The sequence below is a fragment of the Pinus tabuliformis genome, chromosome 3_1 (genome assembly GCF_031772625.1).
Source record: "Pinus tabuliformis cultivar Carrire ecotype Pingquan chromosome 3_1, CPIR1, whole genome shotgun sequence".
Taxonomy (NCBI): Eukaryota; Viridiplantae; Streptophyta; class Pinopsida; order Pinales; family Pinaceae; genus Pinus; species Pinus tabuliformis.
This window is the reverse complement of record NC_142301.1, coordinates 747,326,451-747,347,576: the sequence shown is the minus strand read 5'-3', so window position 1 is coordinate 747,347,576 and position 21,126 is coordinate 747,326,451. Positions and strand designations below refer to the sequence as shown.

General features: G+C 42.2%; 1 protein-coding gene across 2 annotated transcripts in view; it reads right to left on the bottom strand.

Annotated features, from left to right (window-relative positions):
• PIR121 (transcription activator) overlaps window positions 1-21,126 on the bottom strand; it is a 481,847-nt gene that overhangs the window by 3,053 nt on the left and 457,668 nt on the right. For both annotated transcript variants that reach the window (XM_089411826.1, XM_089411827.1), the window contains one exon: window positions 3,857-4,029. In XM_089411826.1, coding sequence (XP_089267952.1) covers window positions 3,857-4,029 — 173 coding nt within the window. The remainder of the gene's footprint in view (window positions 1-3,856; window positions 4,030-21,126) is intronic.

Genomic DNA, 21,126 nt, shown 5'->3' with positions numbered 1-21,126 from the left:
AGGTCTTTCTAACCCTTTGCGACTGACTTGGGTGATCAAAATTGACTTGATAAAACATGTTCCAAGGAGTTGTTTAGGCCCTCAAATATAAATGTGAGCGCATGTGTTGAGTGATATGATGAAAGATGCGATGACATGCAATATTGTGCTCCATGCTATAACCCTGTCTCTAGAACCACCAACTTCTCCTGGATCTGCTGTTTAATTCTTATGGCTAATACTGATAAAAATGTATGAAATAATAATGAAATATCACATGTCCATGTATATCATATAGAGAATTTGCTAAATTTGGTATCACCAACACAAGGACACAGACATGAGAATGTACTAGAAATGGAGTAAATAAGGTCATAGGTCTAGATGCCTCACTAAGAAATCCATATTTAAGAGCAACAATGGGAGAGTTACCACAATCACCTTAGCAACCACTTCCCTACTTTTTGTGGTTGGATACTGTTGACCACACTTTGTCAACAGTCCAAGGAAGCAGAGTACAAAGATGTGAAGAAAAAAAATTGAAAGTCCAAAGTCATCGGCCAGCACAATTTTATCATCGTAAACCCAATTTCTGCAGGTTGTATTGTAAATAATGCTAGTATGACTGTTTACTTATGTAACAACACCTCGGTAAGAGTCTTATTTTGGCAAGGATTTCATTCGAGGAAGTTTTTTAACTTTACCGAATTATGTGTGTTTCTAAACAATAAAATCTTTCAAAATAGCAGTGAGGTTTTTGGAAGTATCATAGACAAGATTGTCCCGTATTATTTCTCCTTCCTCAAGATTGTGCCTCAGCAGAAATTACAGAAAAAGGCCCCCTCTGCCCTTCTGCCGCTTTCATTTCCAAGAGCACACTTTGATGGTGCGGCTAAGGATGGCTTTTGCACTTGCAGAGTTTACATAGCTTTTTCAAATGACCTCCATTTTCCCATTTTCTGGAATGGTGGTAAAGGGACTAATAACAAGGCAGAGGCCATGGCCCTGCATGGTCTGCTCATCTTCATTTCCTTCATGGATATTGGTCCTATAAAAATATACGGAGACTCAAAAACCATAATTGATCATGTGAATGGAAGGCAGAAAATATCTAATGATTCCCTCACAGGATGGATGAATAGGATCGCAACTCTATGGAACTCCGTCTCATTTCCTATTGCTCATATTAAACGCAACCAAAATGAGCAAGCGGATGCTCTGTCAAAAAAAGGACTGCACTCTCCTAACGGTATTTGGTATCTGGTCATTACAACAGATTCATGTGCATACGAGATCCAACCTTTCTCTATGCCTGACACATAATTGCTATGCAGGTTTCTGTTTTGCTATATGGACAGTTACTATGGATCTACTGTATTGCTGAATTCTCTAAAAAAATTTGCTATGGTTTTGCTATGTTATCAATGCTCCATAATGAATATGTTTCTTCTTCATACACCCCTCAGACTCGAGGGCAAAATCCGAGGCATATGAACCTCCAGCTTATTTGTACAAATCAGCTCTGTATATACAAATACATAATATAATCCATATCTCACTTTTTCTTCCAAAAAAGAAAAAAAAAAAAAAAACACAGATAATCGACAGAGTTTTTTTTCCAGCTTAAACCTCAAAGCTAGGATAGAATTCGTTGACAAGGTCTTAGGTAAGTCCTAGGTGTTATATCGATTCTTTTGTAAAAGTGTGTTTGGATATAATTTTAGCACATTTGGCTAAATTATTTTATTACAAGCACTTGGTTTCATACTAGATCATGTTGTGTCGTAGAATTGGGTAAATTATTGAGGGTTCGAGTCTAAATATGTATTCCCCTTTCAAGGGTTGATTTTGTAAGAATATGATGTAAAATATATTTTAGTGCATGGTTACTCATAGTTAGACACAATGACTAAAATATTTGGGGGTGGAAAAATCATTAAATCTCCTCTAGTGTCAATTAATTAATTTTTTCTAGCTAAATTAAATAAAACTCTTAAGCCAGAAAATTAATTAATTTTAAGTCAAAAATAATTATAGAGATATTAATTTCTCTCCAAGTGAAAAATAATAAAAAATTCGTGGGTCAAAGAGAAGTCAATTTTTGGGGGTCCTCCACCAAGGGAAAATGGATATTTTAAGAAAATTTGAGCCCTTGGACCTTGGTGGTTAAGTCAAAGTCAAAATTTTGATGAAATTAATCCAAAATATTAATTTTTGGATTAACTAAAAGTGTGTTTTAAGAGAAATTTGAAAATTTCCTCAAAATTAAAAATTCGACGGTGGACATTAAAGGATGATCAAGTTATTTTCGACAGTCGAGATTATTTTGACGATGATCAAGCCAACTAGCCGTTATTTTCCACTTGGAGGGGTTTTCTCTATATAAAGAATCCATTGAGCTTCTATTTGATATCTTTGGATGATGTAATTCTTGAATGTTGGTATTGAGCTGCTGCTCTGTTGGGAACATTATTTTATCATAATAGAAAAGAGGAGCAAACTCAAGGAGAGGGAAGAAGAAGTCAAAGAAAGACGAAATCAAAGTTTTTGGGGCATCTCTCTATCACACGTGCAAGTTATCTAGGGTTTATGGGCAAGTTGTAGGGGCCGAAATTTCTGCAGTAGCTGCAGGTCCGAAGTTCTAAGTTGCAAGGGGCTGAAATTCCAGATTGATGTAGTTTTGCAGGAGTTGACTATTGTTGATTGAAGCAAGATTTGTCTAATGAAAGGAGGGCTAACTTGGTGATCATAAAAAGTCTTTGTCTTGGTCAAAAGGTCTTGGATTGTCTCACTCAGACTTGATTTTATGATTGAAGAAGAGTTGACTGGGCTTTCCCCTTCAAGAGGGGTTTTGCCCAGGCTGAGCGCCTACATCTTGTGTCCTTTGTTCCTGTGATCTTCATGCATTCTTGAAATGGTAATTGCTTGATGAAAGATAACATAACAAAGAAATAAAACAAGCCAACACATATCACAAGTAATTATCAAGAAAAGAGGAATCAAACCCTAATAACTACATGCATTGATTTCTCAATAGGTGGGACATTGGTCGAAATCATTTTCATCTACAAAGACGTACAACTTGAACTTCAGTGGCTAACATGTTAAAATACAAATCACAACTGTTCTTATAGAGAAGTGTAAAATCTACTTCCCTGTAAAATTTGAGCTCAACCCAGAAATTTTAACCCTTTTTGCATGCCATGAGATCACCAAAAGTGTCACACAAAATAAGACTTTGGACTTGCGCTAATGGACAAAATTATCTACATAATGAGAGCTTTTGTCTGGGAGAGTTTTATGCTGAACAGAGGGAGTTGGATTCAACATGCTTCCCAAATCTTGATTCTGGAAGCATAGTAAACCCAAATATTGGACCAAAATCAAGGTGGGTACATGGCCTAATCATTAGTCTCTGATACCAAATTGCTATGTGCAAAGTTAGAAAAACGAAACACTCAATGAACGAAGAAAGAAACCCTAACAGAAAACGTTCACATGCACAAGAGGAGAGATTGTCACAATTCTACAACTATATAATGCACAAAATAATTATACGGCCACTAGAGTCTGAAATTGCCCTGTGCCTGCACAAGTGACATGCAAAACTTTCATCACTTGGCTTTTCAAATAAAGCTCATCCAAAGAAGGAAAACTCGGATTACAATTCAACCAATAGTTTTTTAAATTTCATCGGGAATATCACTGAAAATTCGTGGTTTGATCCTTCTAATATATATGAAATTGATAGGCAAACTTTTGGTACTTTATCAGCCCATTAAAGTAAGAGATGAAGCAATTCATGGCTTTTGAACTCTAATCCTTTCGTAATAGAGTAACAGACAAGAAGTGTTACAGGAAAACAATGCAAGCTTACAAATTGAAGGCCACTGTAAATCCGATAGAACTCTCTTGAGGCAGTAATGTCGATGAAACCTGTCTTTGGAGTTGGATCCCATTTATCACGCACCATGTCCAAGGCTGCACTCATGAAAGCAAGAGTGTAGTCTAGAACACTTCCTGTCTGTACATTGCTGGTATAGAATGAATCTGCAAAATAAAACCAGTGCCAATATGGTTCAAATTAAGGAGAGAGATTTAAAACCCTACTAAAAATAAACAGCCACTTGAGGCTAGTCTGATTCAAGCAATGACCTTGGGAATCCTGTGGAGTGTATCCTATTAAGGAATGGAATAGCAATCAAACTCAGCCTATTTAAACCAATACCTTTCTTCTTAAATACTGCACTCAGATTCATCTAAACATCAATATTTAATTCTAATTTAAACTTACTGTCCACTAGTGGCCAAGATTGGCCAATGGGTTTGGAGGTGATTTACCTGCTTTGCTTCCTCATCCAAGAGTCCCTATATTCTGTTTAAGATTTCTTGGAAAGGAAAAGGTATATGCAGGAGATGCTACAGACTGCAAGGGTTATATATTCAGATGGGCACTCACCTAAAGGCCCTGATGCAAGAGGTTGTGTGTTTGAGGTGCCCTGTCACCTAAAGGCCCTGCTTTGGTCCTTTAGCTAGACTTGCGGTGTGTATGTGTTATCACTTTACCACTTTTCCTTTGTTAATGTGAATATCCCCCTCCAAAACAAGAAAAACAAAAGATTGGTCATCAGAAGTGCAAAGCATACAAAGAAAGAACATAGCTTAGCGAGTGCCAAAACATCTGTGGAAGGAAGATGAATGGGATATTTAAGTGCTATAATGAAAAGTAGGAATAGATCAAAGGGAAGTAACACGAGAAGTTGATGCTAACGATAAATGATGAACCTTTTCTTAGAGAAATTTGTCAACAAGAGAACAATTGGATGTTGATTTGGGGTAGCATCAGATGTGCTCTAGCCATGACAATTGGTGGAGAGGCTAAAGCACATGAGATCTGCAAGACCCAGAAATGGTTGGACAGATTGTACCCGGTTTGGGAGATATTAAAATAATTAATATTTTTAATGAAGTTCCTAAGTCTAAACTTAGGAAAAATAAAATATTAATGGGTATTAATATAAAACTGGGTTAAAAGGTTCCAAAAGTCATGGATCAAGCCAAATCTAATCTTAGCCATTGATTAGAGATTTAATCTCATCCGTTGAAGGACCAACGAGAAAAGTATAAGAAGAGGCTTGAGGGTCAGTTGGAGAATACACCAGAGTGATCAGTGATTCATTTTGCTCGAGTAGGGTTGCTAAGCAAAGTTGAATCAGTGATCAGCAGTGAGGGGCAGTGAGTATTGGATAGAGCGGCAGAGACAGTACCGAGAGACCAGTGCCTAAGCAAAGAGCGAGAGTAGCAGCCAGAGCAGGCCACGCAGAGCCCAACAGAGATAGCGCAGAGCCCAAAGGGACTGTGTCATCCATGTAGAAGGCAGAGAGAGTGATGCAGAGGGTCCCAGAGGTTGCGCAGTGCCTCAGAGGGCTGACGCAGAGGGGTCTAGGGTTGACACAGTGCAGCAGGACGCTGACGCAGAGGCCAGAAGGGCCAACGCTAAGCTTCAGAGTCGCTGGAGAGAATTTCGTGGGATAGGTTTTTTGAATACCTATTTCCAAATAGAGAGGTATTGCTGCCATGTATTTTTCTCTGTCGGGTGAGCCGGTTAAGCACCCACTTGTACTCAAGGAAATACTGCATAATGATATACCCTCAGAATAGCTGCACTGGTTTTCCCACATTGGGTTTTTCCGGAGACATTTGTCCAAAATTAACAATGTCACTTGTGTGTTTGTTTTCTCTCAGCTGATGATCTGTAGATGTTGTGATTGTATTGTGTTTATTTCGGTATTTAAATGTTTTAAATAACTTGTTTAGAATTTACAAGTAGAAGAAATAAACCAACAGAACACAGATTAATTTTCTAATGGATAGACTTAGAAAATTCAACATGGTATCAGAGCATGGTTGCAGATCACAGGAGCGCTGAAGACATCAACTAAGCAGAGCATTTGGAGCAGAATCAGCTGTCCCGAGTGACAGAAGCTGATCCTTGCAGAAGCGACAGAGGAAGGGTTGATGCAGAGGGACTGTGTCATCAGTCCAGGCCTGAGAGAGGCCAACACATAGGCTAAGGAGTGTAGAAACAGGCTCACGCAGAGGCCAAAAGGTCTGACGCAGTTGGCTAAGGGAGTTGTTTTGCCGGTGCTGGGATTGCGCAAAGCCAAGAGGCTCAATCCTTCAGTTGTTGGGGCGAAGGAAGCTGTGGGTAGTTTGCAGGAGCGCAGCTGGTGGGGTACTGTGGTCAGAACAATACTTAATAGGGCAAAACCAAGGTAGAGGGAGTTGCTACCAAGGCGGATTTCTAGCCAATGAATCCAAATCAGTGTTGCAGTTGCACAGACGATCGGAGAGGGGCAACTTGACAATTGGCAGAAGGACAGCGCAGAGCCCAGAGGGATTGTGTCATCCACGCAGAAGGTAGAGAGAGTGATGCAGAGGGTCCCAGAGGCTGCGCAGTGCCTCAGAGGGCTGACGCAGAGCGGTCTGGGGTTGACGCAGAGGCCAGAAGGGCCAACGCTAAGCTTTAGAGTCACTGGAGAAGATTTCATGGGATAGGTTTTCTGAATACCTATTTCCAAATAGAGAGGTATTGCTGCCGTGTATTTTTCTCTGTCGGGTGAGTCGGTTAAGCACCCACTTGTACTCAAGGAAATACTGCATAATGATATACCCTCAGAATAGCTGCACCGGTTTTCCCACATTGGGTTTTTCCGGAGACATTTGTCCAAAATTAACGGTGTCACTTGTGTTTGTTTTCTTTCAGTTGATGATCTGTAGATATTGTGATTGTATTGTGTTTATTTCGGTATTTAAATGTTTTAAATAACTTTTTTAGAATTTACAAGTAGAAGAAATAAACCAACAGAATACAAATTAATTTTCTAATGGATAGACTTAGAAAATTCAACATGGTATCAGAGCATGGTTACAGATCACAGGAGCGCTGAAGGCATCAACTAAGCAGAGCATTTGGAGCAGAATCAGCTGTCCCGAGTGATAGAAGTTGATCCTTGCAGAAGCGACAGAGGAAGGGTTGATGCAGAGGGACTGTGTCATCAGTCCAGGCTTGAGAGAGGCCAACACATAGGCTAAGGAGTGTAGAAACAGGCTCATGCAGAGGCCAAGAGGGCTGACGCAGTTGGCTAAGGGAGTTGTTTTGCTGGTGCCGGGATTGCACAGAGCCAAGAGGCTCAATCCTTCAGTTGTTGGGGCGAAGGAAGCTGTGGGTAGTTTGCAGGAGCGAAGCTGGTGGGGTACTGTGGTCAGAACAATACCTAACAGGGCAAAACCAAGGTAGAGGGAGTTGCTACCAAGGCAGATTTCTAGCCAATGAATCCAGATCAGTGTTGCAGTTGCACAGACGATCGGAGAGGGGCAACTTGACGAATGGCAAAAGGATTTCCATGAGAGAAATCGGGACTTAGAGGGAGTCCAAAAGAGAACTTCCAGACAAGAAGTAAGGAGACTGGGAGGAGTCGAACAGAGAACTTCCAGGCAGGAAGTAGAGAGACTTAGCATGAGTCAAACTGAGAACTTCCAGACAGGAAGTAGAGAGATTTAGCAGGAGTCAAACCGAGAACTTCCAGGCGGGAAGTAGAGAGACTCGAAGGAGTCGACAAAGAAAAGTAGAGAGATGGTCGTGAATGGGCTGAGGGATCAGGATAAGCTGGACATAGCGTCCAACTTTGTGGTCTGGAAGGCTAGGATCTTGTCCATTTTAGATAGACATCACATCAAGGGCTTTGCCTTGAGAGTAATGGCTATCCTAGTTGACCCAATAGCTAATGAAAGGTACGAGGAGGCAATGGCCAAGGAAAAATGCATCATCCTTGATGGGGTCAAGGATCATGTGGTCCAACATATTGCCGAGAAGGAAATGGCAAAGGAGATGTGGGACACCTTGAAGACATTGTACCAACATACTTCCGTGCAGAGGAAGATGTTACTTGAGAATCAGCTAAGGTCATACTAGATGCAGAAGGGAGAGCAGATAGATCTCTTCCTCAGTCGGTTGAAGGAGATTTGGGACCAACTAACTTCCATAGGGGCCACGCCGGATCAGGAGTTGATGGCGAGGACTGCACTAAACGCAGTTTCCGAGGAGTGGGAGACATTTGTCCAGAGCATACTGGACAGGGCGAGTCTTCTAGATTCAGAAGAATTGTGGAAGCCTCCTCGCCAAGAGGAGATCAAACTACTAACCAAGACGGGAAGTAGCATCAAAGGAGTCTGGATCAAGAAGGAAGAGGAAGAGAATGCAGCTCTGGCATCTGTGGGAAAGTAGGAGAAGAGGAAGAAGAACGACCTCTCCAGGGTCAAGTGCTTCCACTCTGGGGAAGTGGGTCACTATGCGAACTAGTGTCCGAGGAAGAAGAACAAGGGGGAGGCTTCTGAGTCTAAGCAGTGCCAGCGAAGGTGGAAAAAGAAGTCGAGAAGGATGACAATTGTGCCATGAGTGCTCATGTGCCACTTGAGAAGAAGTGGGGAGACATCGAGCTATAGTAAGGAGGACTACAGGCGATAAGGGGCAAGATCCTTGAGGTACCCAACCTCTTGAATTATACCTTGCTATGGGAGACTTGAAGAGAGAGTAGCAAGACTGGCGGATGTCGATAGAGACAAATGCAGATGAAGCAATGGAGAGTGCTACAATGCAGGAGTCCCCGTACAGTGCAAGGCTAGTAGGTTGCAACAGTGTGAGAGGCACGAGAGTGTTGCAACAGTGTAGGATGGCACAAAGAGGTGTGCAACGGTACGAGATGCAGGGAGTTGTTGTAGCAGCGCAGAGGTCAGTAGAGGGAGCACTTGTCAGTGACAGAGGGAGCTTTAGCATCAAGAGTGTTTCTAGCTTGACAGAGATGTCAGAGTTGGGATATCAGTTACTTACTTCTCAGTAATTGGGTTGCAGTGTAGTAGTTAACAGTGGTAGTGTTATGGGCAGCACAATGCAGCATGATGAGAGGGGTTGCAGCGCCGATGCAACAGTGGCAGTGGCAAGGCCATGGGCAGCAGCACGGATGTAGAGGGAGTTGCAGTATGGATGCAGCAGTGGCAGTGGCAGGGCCATGGGTAGCAGTACAGGATGCAGCAGTGCAGAGTATGTTGGGCAACAGGCCTAGCATCAGCACAGGGACCGACGTCGGATAATCAGGGTAACGCTCAGTGTCGAGTATTACTAGAGCACAATCAACGCTAACATGGAGTGTTGATTTGGGGTAGCATCAGATGTGCTCTAGCCATGAAAATTGGTGGGGAGGCTAAAGGACATGAGATCTCCAAGACCCAGAAATGGTTTGGACAGATTGTACCCGGTTTGAGAGATATTAAAATAATTAATGTTTTTATTGGTGTTCCTAAGTCTAAACTTAGGAAAAATAAAATATTAATGGGTATTAATATAAAACTGAGTTAGAAGGTTCCAAAAGTCATGGATCAAGTCAAACCTAATCTTATCTGTTGATTAGAGATTTAATCTCATCCGTTGCAGGACCAACGAGAAAAGTATAAGAGGCTTGAGGGTCAGTTGGAGAATAAACTAGAGTGATCAGTCATTCAATTTGCTAGGGCAGAGTTGCTAAGCAAAGTTGAATCAGTGATTAGCACTGAGGAGCAGTGAGTACTGCACAGGGAGGCAGAGATAATAGCGAGAGTCTAGCACAAAAGCAAAGAGCGAGAGTAGCAGTCAGAGCAGGCCACGCAAAGCCCAACAGAGATAGTGCAGAGCCCAGAGGCACTGCATCATCCACGCAGAAGGCAAAGAGAGTGACGTAGAGGGTCCCAAAGGTTGCACATTGCCTTAGAGGGCTGACGCAGAGGGGTCTGGGGTTGATGTAGTGTAGCAAGAGGCTGACGCAGAGGCCAAAAGGGCCAACGCTGAGCTTTAGAGTCGCTGGAGAGGATTTCTGGGACAAGATTTATAAATACCTATTTCCGAATATAGAGGTATTGTTGCCGTGTATTTTTCTCTGTCGGGTGAGCCGGTTAGGCACTCAGTTAAACTCAAGGAAATACTGCATAATAATATACCCTCAGAATAGCTGCACCAATTTCCCCATTGGGTTTTTCCGAGGACATTTGTGCAAAATTAACGGTGTCACTTGTGTGTTTGCTTTCTTTCAGCTGATGATCTATAGATGTTGTCACTGTATTGTGTTTATTTCGGTATTTAAATGTTTTAAATAACTTGTTCAGAATTTACAAGTAGAAGAAATAAACCAGCGAAATATAGATTAATTTTCTAACGGATAGACTTAAAAAATTCAACACTGGACAGTCATTATGAATAACTCCCTAGCGAAGAGGGAGTGTTGAACTTTGTAGCTATGGACGGTCTTCATAATTAATATTTTAGTTGTTGAAATATATGTAATGAAAAATATAAGACATATTCTTCATGTCGGTGTCAAAAGAGAGAGTTTTTGAATTTTGGATCTATTACCGCATGAACTAGCAAGGGTCATAAAGGGGAACCTAAAGGGACAACCACTACGGCACAAAAACAATATGGGACAAAGGAACACTGTCACCACAGTGTATGTCCCCTTCTCTTCTCAGATTTTCACCGACAAGAGGAGTCCCAATACTCCTCACTTATGATAGATATTCCTAGGATAACTTTGAAGTGAGGGAAGGCAGCTCATTCAATGGAAAGGCTCAATAAAGGTGCAAGCTTTGGGAGAATCTAGAAAGGTTTTCCACGAAAAACTCCTTGTAATAGACAGCTACACGAGACCTAGGGTTGATGTGTATGCCAAAGTATAGGTTCATCCAAGGTCAGGGTAGTTAACAGAAAAGGCTTTGTATGATGTACTTCAACAAGTAGTTAAGCATAAACCTTCAAGAAATCCCCAAGATAAAGGTAGCTTCAAGAGTTCCCACTTGTTGTGATAGCTAGGGCATCAATTTATTTAAAATTCCACCATCATAATTTATTCAAAACTAAAGGATGCCTGGAGGAGACACAAATGAAGAAATGTGTCCGGGTGGAATCCAAAAATTCCTCATTCCTAAAATTTCGCACCAAGCCCTAGAAAATCTCCTTATCTTTAGAAGGATGAAGAAAGGAGGAAAAGGAGAGGTGAAAGAATGATATTTCATTGAGTTAATGTGATCACCAATGATCTAGGACCAGTGCCTAGTGATTGACAAGATTGGAGTGAAAATGATCAAGATTTGGGAACTTCGCTCTTCAAGGAGGCCTAAAAAGCAACTTCACTATATATGGATGCAGCTACATGACAACTTTAGACTTTTACAATTCTATGACAATTATTATGGAGTTTCAAGGATGCAAATGAGAATTATCCCCTAGGAACATTCATTTATTCTTTGTCCAATGAGTAACACATGCAAAAATCTTCAATAGTTTCAATAATTCCATTAATTCATATTAATTAGGGCATATTATTTCGCCATAAGAAAACAATGCCATGCATTAGACATCCATTAAAATAGAAATATAGCATTATATTGCACTTACAAGACAAAGAAGACTATACCATCCATAATCTTGCCAACAAGAAGCTCCAAGAGAGATATTTCCATACATCAAAATCCATTTGTTCATCCAAATCATTCCACAAATTGCAGGTCCGAATTCTTTAGAGAGAGATATCCCAACTCCAAGTGATGATGTTTTACAAATGGGGCCTCACTTGTATTTATATGAGCCTTGAATAATTTGAATGGGTCTAATTAGCCCAATGAGTCCCTAAATATGACTCTAATATGCAAAATAACACCCTAATTAGAAACAAGCCCACCAAATAGCTCCAAAAGTAAATGACAAGCCTCTCAAGGGGGCCGCAATAATAGAACAATAGTCAATAGGGTCATTGGAAGGCCAAATCAAGTCCCTCATGTGCCATAATGAGAAGTGTTAGTTTTTGTAGCATTGAGTGGTGTTCTAGTCTCGAGACTTTGTGGAGAAGCTAAAACACAAGAGTTCTCCAAAACTCAAAAATCGTTTCTGGAAATTCCACCTAGAGATAGCTCAATTAAATTAATTGACCATAATTAAAAAAATCCTAAGTATAACTTAGGAAAAATGGTTAATTAATAGTCATTAATTGAGAAACGTGAGAATTATCTAGAAGCTCACATGGATTTACTTGGAGATGATCTCAACCATCGATTAAGTTTTAATCGTGGCCATTGGAGTCCCAACTGGAGATTATAAGAAGGGGTCGATGGGTAGATGTAGAACACACTAGTGCAGATACTCAATTTCCCTCACAATTTGAATTCCTAAGTGCAAGAGTGATTCAGTAGTGGAGATCATCTCAAGAGGTGAGTAGCAGGTGGCAGGAGAGTCCACAGTGATCCGGAGGACAATTTCCAATTCCGAAGAGTCAAAAAGAGGAGGCCTAAATTATTCTCCAAGAGGCAATGCAGAGCCTCAAGTGAGTAGTTTGATTTAATTTAAGGGGAGGACGTTTTCAGTTCCAGAGGCTAGGAAGATTTCCTAGAGGGTCGGAGAATCATTTTCCTAGTCAACAACAAGCAGGACAACTAGATTAGTAGTAGTTCCAGGCGAAGTGCATGAGGGTACGCGATAGGGTGATGCAAGGAATGCGCGGAGCAAGTGGATGACTAGCTTTTCAGAGGCAGTCAAGTATCAAGATTGTTCGGAGAGAGGGTAAAATCATTCAATATATTTTTGCCAATATTTCTCTTGGGTAGAATCATCAATTTGGCAACATTTGGTTGTACTCGGAATTTCCACTGCATAATAATAATATAAACCCTCACTTGCTACAACCGATTTTCCCACATTGGGTTTTTCCGGGGATTTTTGTCCAAAATAACGGTGTCACAATTTTTGTGTGTGTGCTAGCATTTCTCAGTTTCCAACACTTTATTTTCAGCGATATTTTATTTGTGAAGATTGCAGTGTGATTAATTCATTGTTGTTGTAGCAATCAAACTGCATAATTAATTTCAGTTAGAAGAATTAATTCCAGTTGCTACAATAGAAATTTCGTAGAAATTTTCACATGGTAACAAAGCCAGTTTAACAGACGGGGAGCTCGAAAGCGGAAGAGAGAAAATTTTGTTTTTTAGGGGGAGCAGTAAGCCAAAGTTTCTAAGGGTTTGCTGGGCAAGCGTTCGATTATCTAGTTGCAGTTGCAGGAAAGTTTGATTTGTCCAGAATAGTGATTCCAGCAAGGAAAGGGAGCAACAACAACTTAGTATTTTCATTGAGCAGATTTCTTGTCTGGGCACAAAGGGTTTTGCAGCAGTTTGCTAACGCAAAATTAGTGATAGGTGGAAGATAAATTGCACACACAAAGTGAGGAATTTCTAGATTTTCCTAGAGGGTTTCTAGTTCCAATTTTTTGGAGGAGATCCATAATTTTCCAGTTGCAGAAGGTCGTCTGAGTTTACCAAACAAGCCAAGTTGTTGGGGTTACAGTTCGAGTGCCAGTTTTGAGAGTAGGACATTAGAAAGGTTGAGCGATTAGTTCCAGACAACAGTGGAAGGCAGAGTGAGGTAGAGAAAGCAGTTCTGCGCATTCCAGGAGGGAGTACGAGTTTCAAAATAGACGGTTGAATAGGAGAATGGGAGGAGATTCCATTTTTTGCAGAGATGGCCACAGTCGGCCTTAGAAATCAAGATAGATTAAACAGTGCCTCCAACTATGTCATTTGGAAGGCCAAGATGTCCTTTCTGATGAACATGGTCTAAAGACCCATGCCAAAAATGTTGTGGCAGAACCTATTGATGCAAATCCACTAAAAGAACTCAAGGAGTAGATGGCCAAGATGACGCAGATGATCCTGGATGGAGTCCGAGACCATATAGTCTCGCATATATCGGCCAAGAATACGACCAAGGAGATGTGGGATGCTCTCACAGGGCTATACCAGAATCCTTCTGAGCAACGAAAGATGTTCTTGAAAGAGAAGTTGAGGAACACCAGGATGCATAAGGGTGAAGGCATTGATCACTTTCTCACCAGAATTAAGGAAATCCGGGATCAGTGTGTAGCCATAGGAGAGGCGCCTCAAGATTCAGAGCTTGTGCGTTTGGCCCTGAACAGTGTCTCAGAGGATTGGCAAATCTTTGTCCAAGGAATTCTAGGATGAGATACACTACCTAGGTGGGACAAGATGTGGTTAGACCTACATCAGGAGGAGATGAGAAGAGCACTAGTGAACGCCTCCATTAGTGGTAGCAACAACAAGGGATCGAAAGGTGTGGAGGAAGAAAATGTGGTCCTTGCATCGAAGGGTCCCAGTCAGGGACAAGGTTCGCAGGGGAAGAAAAAGAAAAAGAAGGATCTATCTAAGGTCAAGTACTTCAGGTGTGGTGAGTTTGGCCACTACAGTACTCAATGTCCTCAAAGGAAGAAGGACAAGTAGGAGAAGCAAGATCAGGCGACAACATCTGCAGAGATAGCAAGTTGTCCTCTAGGCTGGAGGAAGATTTTGCCATGTTTGTAGCTATACCTCCAGGAGTGAGGTGGGGCGATATGGAGCTTTAGTCCCAGAGTTGCACAAAGATTTAGGCAAGGTACAGTGAGGTGAGCATTGGATGGTGTTTCCTCATGAATCAGTACATTGCTATAAGGGCCCACAGTGTTTAGTAGCAGGAGGATCAATGTCAGTTGATGCAGTCAGTTCTAGAGTGACAGTTGCAGACTAGTTGTAGTCAGATGTTGAGGAGCGCAAAGCAGTGTTGACAGTAGAGCAAGAGGTTTGATGCAGAGTCAGCAGCAACGAAAATTTCCCAGTGGACAGTGCAGAGGCTAGTAGCAATTAGATGCTCAGGAGACAGCTGCAAAAAATAGGCATAGATGGTTCAATATTTTGGATGCTTCTCAATTGCAATAGTTGCAATAGTAGCAGCAACAATTGGGAGGGAGTTGAGTTATAGTGCAGATGCAGAGTTGGGAGCAATACATGATGTACATTGCAGTGTCAGCAACAACAAAGTGCAGTAGTTTGGTTCAACTACAGTCAATTGCCGATGAATCAGAGTTAGCACAATGGTTGGTCGATAGTGGCAGGCAACTACAGTGGTTAGATCACCAATGTGGTTGGAGAATGTTGCAAAGATAGGGTGTTGAGATAGTTCTGCAACACTAGTTGGAAAGAACACCTTCCTCACTAAGATGGAGTGTTAGTTATTGTAGCATTGGATGTGTTTTGTTGATTTGTGGTAGCATCAGATGTGCTCTAGCCATGAAAATTGGTGGAGGGCCTAAGGCACATAAGATCTCCAAGACCCAGAAATGGTTTGGGGAAATTCCACCCGGTTGGAGAGATATTAAAATAATTAATATTTTTAATGGAGTTCTTATGTTTAAACTTAGGAAAATTAAAATATTAATGGGTATTAATATAAAACTGGGTGCGAATGTTCTAAATGACATGGATCAAACCAAATCTAATCTAAGCTGTTGATTAGCGACTTAATCTCGGTCGTTGAAGACTCAACAGGAAAAGTATAAAAGGAGGCTTGAGGGTCAGTTGGAGATACACCAAGATTCATCAGTCAGTTCGATTTTCTGGAACGAGGCTTGCTGAGAAAATTCGAGCTAGTGGTCTGTTGCAGCAAGGGGCATTGAGTACATAGCAGAGAGGCAGGGATAGTGCCAGAGGGTCAGCACAGTGACCGAAGAGGCTGATGCAGAGGCAACTAGAGCTCCGCAAAGGCAGATGGGGACTGCACAGAGGCTGAGGGGCCTGCGTGGGTGACGCAGAGGGATAGAGAGCTGATGCAGAGAGCTAGGAGGCTGACGCGGAGGCTTCAAGAGTTGCGTTGAAGCTAGCAGGGCTGACGCAGGGCCAAGAGGAAGTGCCGAAAGGATTTTCGTGGGGCAAACTAGAGCTGAGAGGCTAAATATCTATTTTTGAGAAGAGGCATTGTTGTCATGTAACAATCTCTGTTGGGTGAGCCATTTCTGGTACCCTAGTTGTACTCAGAAGCTGCTTAATAATAAAACCCTCATATCTGTTGCACCGGTTTTCCCACATCGGGTTTTTCCAGGGACAATTGTCCAAAAATAACGGTGTCCCTTATGTGTTTGTCTCAATTATCTCAGTCGCTGATCTATATATGAGTTGAAGTTGCATTTGTGTTTTTTTCAATATTTATATTTATAAATAATTTGTTAATGGAATAAACATGTAGGAGAAATAAACCAGATAATGCAGAAGGGATTTCTAACGTGTTAGATTTAGAAATTTCAACATGGTATCAGAGCATTGCAGATCACAGGAAAACTGAAGGCACCAGCAGTAGTTTGGAGAATTTGCAGCAGTAGCAACTGTCCCGAGAGACAACGTTGTTCCAGAGCAGAGGCAATAAAGAAGTGATGCAGAGGGCCTGCGTCATCATTTCGAGCCAGAAGGAGGGTCAACGCAGAGGCAGAGAGGGGCAGATCAGACCTACGCAGTGCCTAGTCATCTTTCTCAGCCAGGAAGGATCGACACTGTGACCAAGAGGAGCAGATTCTGCCATTGCCGGGATTGCGCAGAGCCTTAAAGGCTTAGTTTCTTCAATTGTTGGGGTTGGGGAGCTGTGGGCAGATTGTGATTGAGAAGTTGGTGGGGTGTTGTTTCTGTCGATGTAGAACAGTACCTAAGGGGACAAAACCAAGGTAGAGGGAGTCACTACCTTGACGGATTTCTAGCCAAGAAATCCAGATCCGAGTTGCAGTTGCAAGGAGGATTGGAGAGGAGCGGTTCGACATTTGGTGGGAGGATTTCCAGCAAGGAAATCAGGACTTAGAGGGAGATTTCTAGGAGGGAAGTTGAAACTCAGAGGGAGTCCAGAAGAGGAGTTGAAATGGCAGTGAACGGACTAAGGGATCAAGCAGGTTGGATGGGGCTTCCAACTTTGTCATCTAGAAGGCCTGGATCCTGACAGTGCTAGATCAACATTGCATCAAGGACTTTGCCTTGAGAACCGTGGCTATCCCGGTCGACCCAGTTGATAATGAGAAGTATGAGGATACAATGACGAGGGCAAAGTGCATGATCCTTGACGGGGTCAAAGATCATGTCGTACCACATATTGCTGAAAAGATCACAACAAAGGAGATGTGGGATACTTTGATGACCATTTATCAGGGCACTTCCATGCAACAGAAGATGCTACTAGAGAATCAGCTGCGATCATATCAGATGCAGAAGGGAGAGAAGATAGATCCGTTCCTCCTTAGATTGCAGGAGATTCGTGACCAACTTACTTCCATGGGGTCTACAACGAATCCATAATTCATGGTGAGGACAACCCTGAATGTAGTCTTCGAGGAGTGGGAAACATTTATCCAAAGCATTTTGGGCAGGGATACTCTTCCAGGTTGGGAGGAGATGTGGGCAGCTCTTCGCCAAGAAGAGATCAGGCAGTTGACCAAGGCGGGGAGTAATGGCAAGGGAGGTCGAATCAAGAAAGAGGAGGATGTTGCTCTAGCATCTGCGGGACAACAAGGGAAGAGGAAGAAGAAGGATATCTCCAAGGTGACGTGCTTCCATTAGGGATCTAGGACATTATGCATTCTAGTGTCCCAGGAAGAAAAACAAGGGAGAGGCTTCCAACTCCAAGGCAGTGCCAGCTAAGGCGGAGAAAGAAGTCGAGACTGATGACGACTATGCCATGAGTGCTCATGCACCTCTAGAGAAGAGGTGGGGGAGACAGAGTTGTAGTCAAAACGACTACATACAAGGGGTAGGATCCTTGAGGTTCCCAAACTCTTGGATCATATTCGGCTATGAGAGCCCTTAATGACAGTAGTAAGATGATAGAGGTCAGGTGGAGAAAAGTGTAGTGGAGCAGCAAGGCAGTGCTTGGGTGTAGAAATCTGAGGCAGCGCAATGGCAACAAAAGGAGACAGGATAGCAACAGAGGCAGCGTCAGTTTCATGAGGCTTCTAGACTGACCAGGATGTCAGTATTTGGGTAGATCAGTTACTTACTTCTCGGTAACTGAGTTGCAGTGCAACAGTTAGCAGTGGCAGTGCTAGGGGCAGCGTGGGCAAGGTATTCAGAGGGAGCTGCAGTACAGACGTAGCAGTGGCAATGGCAGTGTCATGGGCAACAGTACAGGAACCAGCAGTGTGGATGATGTGAGGCAACATGCCAAGCATCAGCACAGGTAACGGTGTGAAGGATCAATGTGATGTTTTAGTGGTGGAGCATTACTAGAGCACATTCCTTGTTAAGAGAGAGTGTTGATTTGTGGTAGCATCGGATGTGCTCTAGCCATGAAAATTGGTGGAGAGGCTAAGGCACATAAGATCTCCAAGATCCATAAATCGTTTAGGAAATTCCACCTGGTTGGAGAGATATTAAAATAATTAATATTTTAATGGGGTTCCAAAGTCTAAACTTAGGAAAATTAAAATATTAATGGGTATTAATATAAAACTGGGTGAGAATGTTCTAAATGACATGGATCAAGCCAAATCTAATCTTAACCGTTGATTAAGGACTTAATCTTGTTCGTTGAAAACTCAACAAGAAAAGTATAAGAGGAGGTTTAAGGGTCAGTTGGAGACATCAAGATTGATTAGTCAGTTAGATTTTCTGGAGCGAGGCTTGCTGAGAAAATTCGAGCTAGTGGTCTATTGCAGAGAGGGGCAGTGAGTACATAGTGGAGAGGTAGGGATAGTGCCAGAGGGTCAACGCAGTGATCGAATAGGCTGACGCAGAGGCAGCTAGAGCTATGCAAAGGCAGCAGGAGCTACGCAGAGGCAGTTGGAGACTGCGCAGAGGCTGAGGGGCCTACGTGGGTGAAGCAGAGGGCCAGATAGTTGACGCAGAGAGCCAGGAAGCTGACACGGACACTTCAAGAGCTGAGCTGAAGCTAGCAGGGCTGACGTAGGGCCAAGAGGAAGCGCCGAAAGGATTTTTGTGGGGCAAACTAGAGCTGAGAGGCTAAATATCTGTCTTTGAGAAAAGGTAATACTGTCGTGCAACAATCTCTATTGGGTGAGCCATTGCTAGCACCCTAGTTGTACCCAGAAGGTGCTTAATAATAAATCCCTCATATCCGTTGCACCAGTTTTCCCGCATTGGGTTTCTCCGAGGACGATTGTCCAAAAATAACGGTGTCCCTTGTGTGTTTGTCTTAGTTATCTCAGTTGCTGATCTGTATATGAGTTAAGGTTGCATTTATGTTTATTTCAGTATTTATATTTATAAACAACTTGTTAATGGAATAAACAAGTAGGAGAAATAACCCAGATAATGCAGTAAGGATTTCTAATGTGTCAGACTTAGAAATTTGAACATGTTCTAATCTCCAGACTTTGTGGAGAGGCTAAAACACAGGAGTTTTCCAAAACCCAGAAATCGTTTCTGGAAATTCCACCTAGAGATGGCTCACTTAAATTAATTGACCATAATTAAAAATTTCCCGAGTATAACTTAGGAAAAATGGTTAATTAATAGTAATTAATTGGGAAATGTGAGAATTATCTAGAAACTCACACCGATCGACTTGGAGATGATCTCAACCATTGATTAAGTATTAATCGTGGTCGTTCGAGTCCCAACTATAGATTATAAGAAGAGGTCTATGGGTGGATGGACAACACACCAGTGCAGATACTCAGTTTCCTAGGCCATTTGAATTCTTAAGTGCAAGAGTGATTCAACAATGGAGATCGAGCCAAGAGGCGAGTAGCAGGAGGCACGAGAGGTCAACAGTGATTCGGAGGAAGTTTTCTAATTCTGGAGAGTCAGAAAGAGGAGGTCAAAATTATTCTCCAGGAGGCTGTGCAGAGCCTCAAGTGAGCAGTTCGATTTGGCTAAAGGGGAGGATGTTTTCAATTCCAAAAGGTCGGGAAGATTTTTCAAAGGGCCAGAGAAGCATTTTCCTAGTTAGCAACAAGTAGGACGACTAGATCGGCAGCAGTTCCAAGCCAAGCGTGTGAGGGTTTGCGCTAGGGTGACGTAGGGCTTACGTAGAGCAAGTGGACGGCTAACTTTTCAAAGGCAATCAAGTGTTGGGATTGTGTGAAGAAAGGGTTAAAATGCCTTAGTATATTTTTGCTAGTATTTCTCTTGGCTAGAATTGCCAATTTGGCGACATTTTATTGTACTCAAAATTTATGCTGCATAATAAGAATATAAACCCTTAGCTGATGCAACCCGTTTTCCCACATTGGGTTTATTTGGGAACCTTTGTCCAATATAACAGTGTCACAAGTTTTGCGTGTGTTAGCCTTTCTCAGTTTCCAGCGCTTTCATTTTCAACAATATTTTATTTATGAAGATTGCAGTGTGATCAATTCGTTGTTGTCGTAGCAATAAACTGCATAATTAATTTAACAATTAGAAAAATTAATTCCAATTGCTGCAATAGAAATTTCGTAGAAAGTTTCAAAGGAAGGCTCCAACAATAATGATAAACAGGCTGGCCCCTTAATCTCCAAGTAAATAACTTGTGGTGCTCCCAAGTGGCTGTGGGGGGACAAAGAATGGTGTCATGGGTCGTCAACTAGATCAAGCGAGTTTGTGCTCCATCAATAAGAACTAGAAAAATGATAGAAGCCCTCCCTTGTCTCCCTAGGTGAGACAAAACCACACCTGGGACCTGGATCAACCGCCAAGTGTGTGGTGCATGTGTGTATTAGACTAGGCAATGTGGTCCAAGTGCATCATCAACATCAAATAAATGGGACAGGAGTAAGCAATAGGTGGTGCTAAAGGATCCCATGGTGTGGTTATCTGCTCTCTGTTGTGGAGGCGACCCATGGCTCTCAATGCTCACCCTACAAGTGCTATTGTGACCCTCTTGAGGGTTTGAATCTCGTATAGGGAGGAAAAACCCCAAGATGAAGACCCACCTGCAATCTTGTATAAGATCCAATGCATCCCCTCACCTTCCAATAAAACGATTCATTAGTGCAATTGAGCAAATTAGCTTACAAATGATAGAACCAAGCAAGTACTTCATAGTGGCATGTCGTTCCATAATGGGCTTTAGAATATATAGGTGTCCCCAGCGTTAAGAGGGAGGTTAATCAAGGACCCTATTAGGTGGTTTCAACCTTTTAAGGGGTGACAGGTCCATGGAACATCCATTAGATGGCAGGTGTTGTATGAAATAATGATGGAATGGAGTGGGGCAACAGGGAAGGCTCCAAGCCACGTGCCATGGTGCAAGGGTAGCTATAATGAGGAAAACCA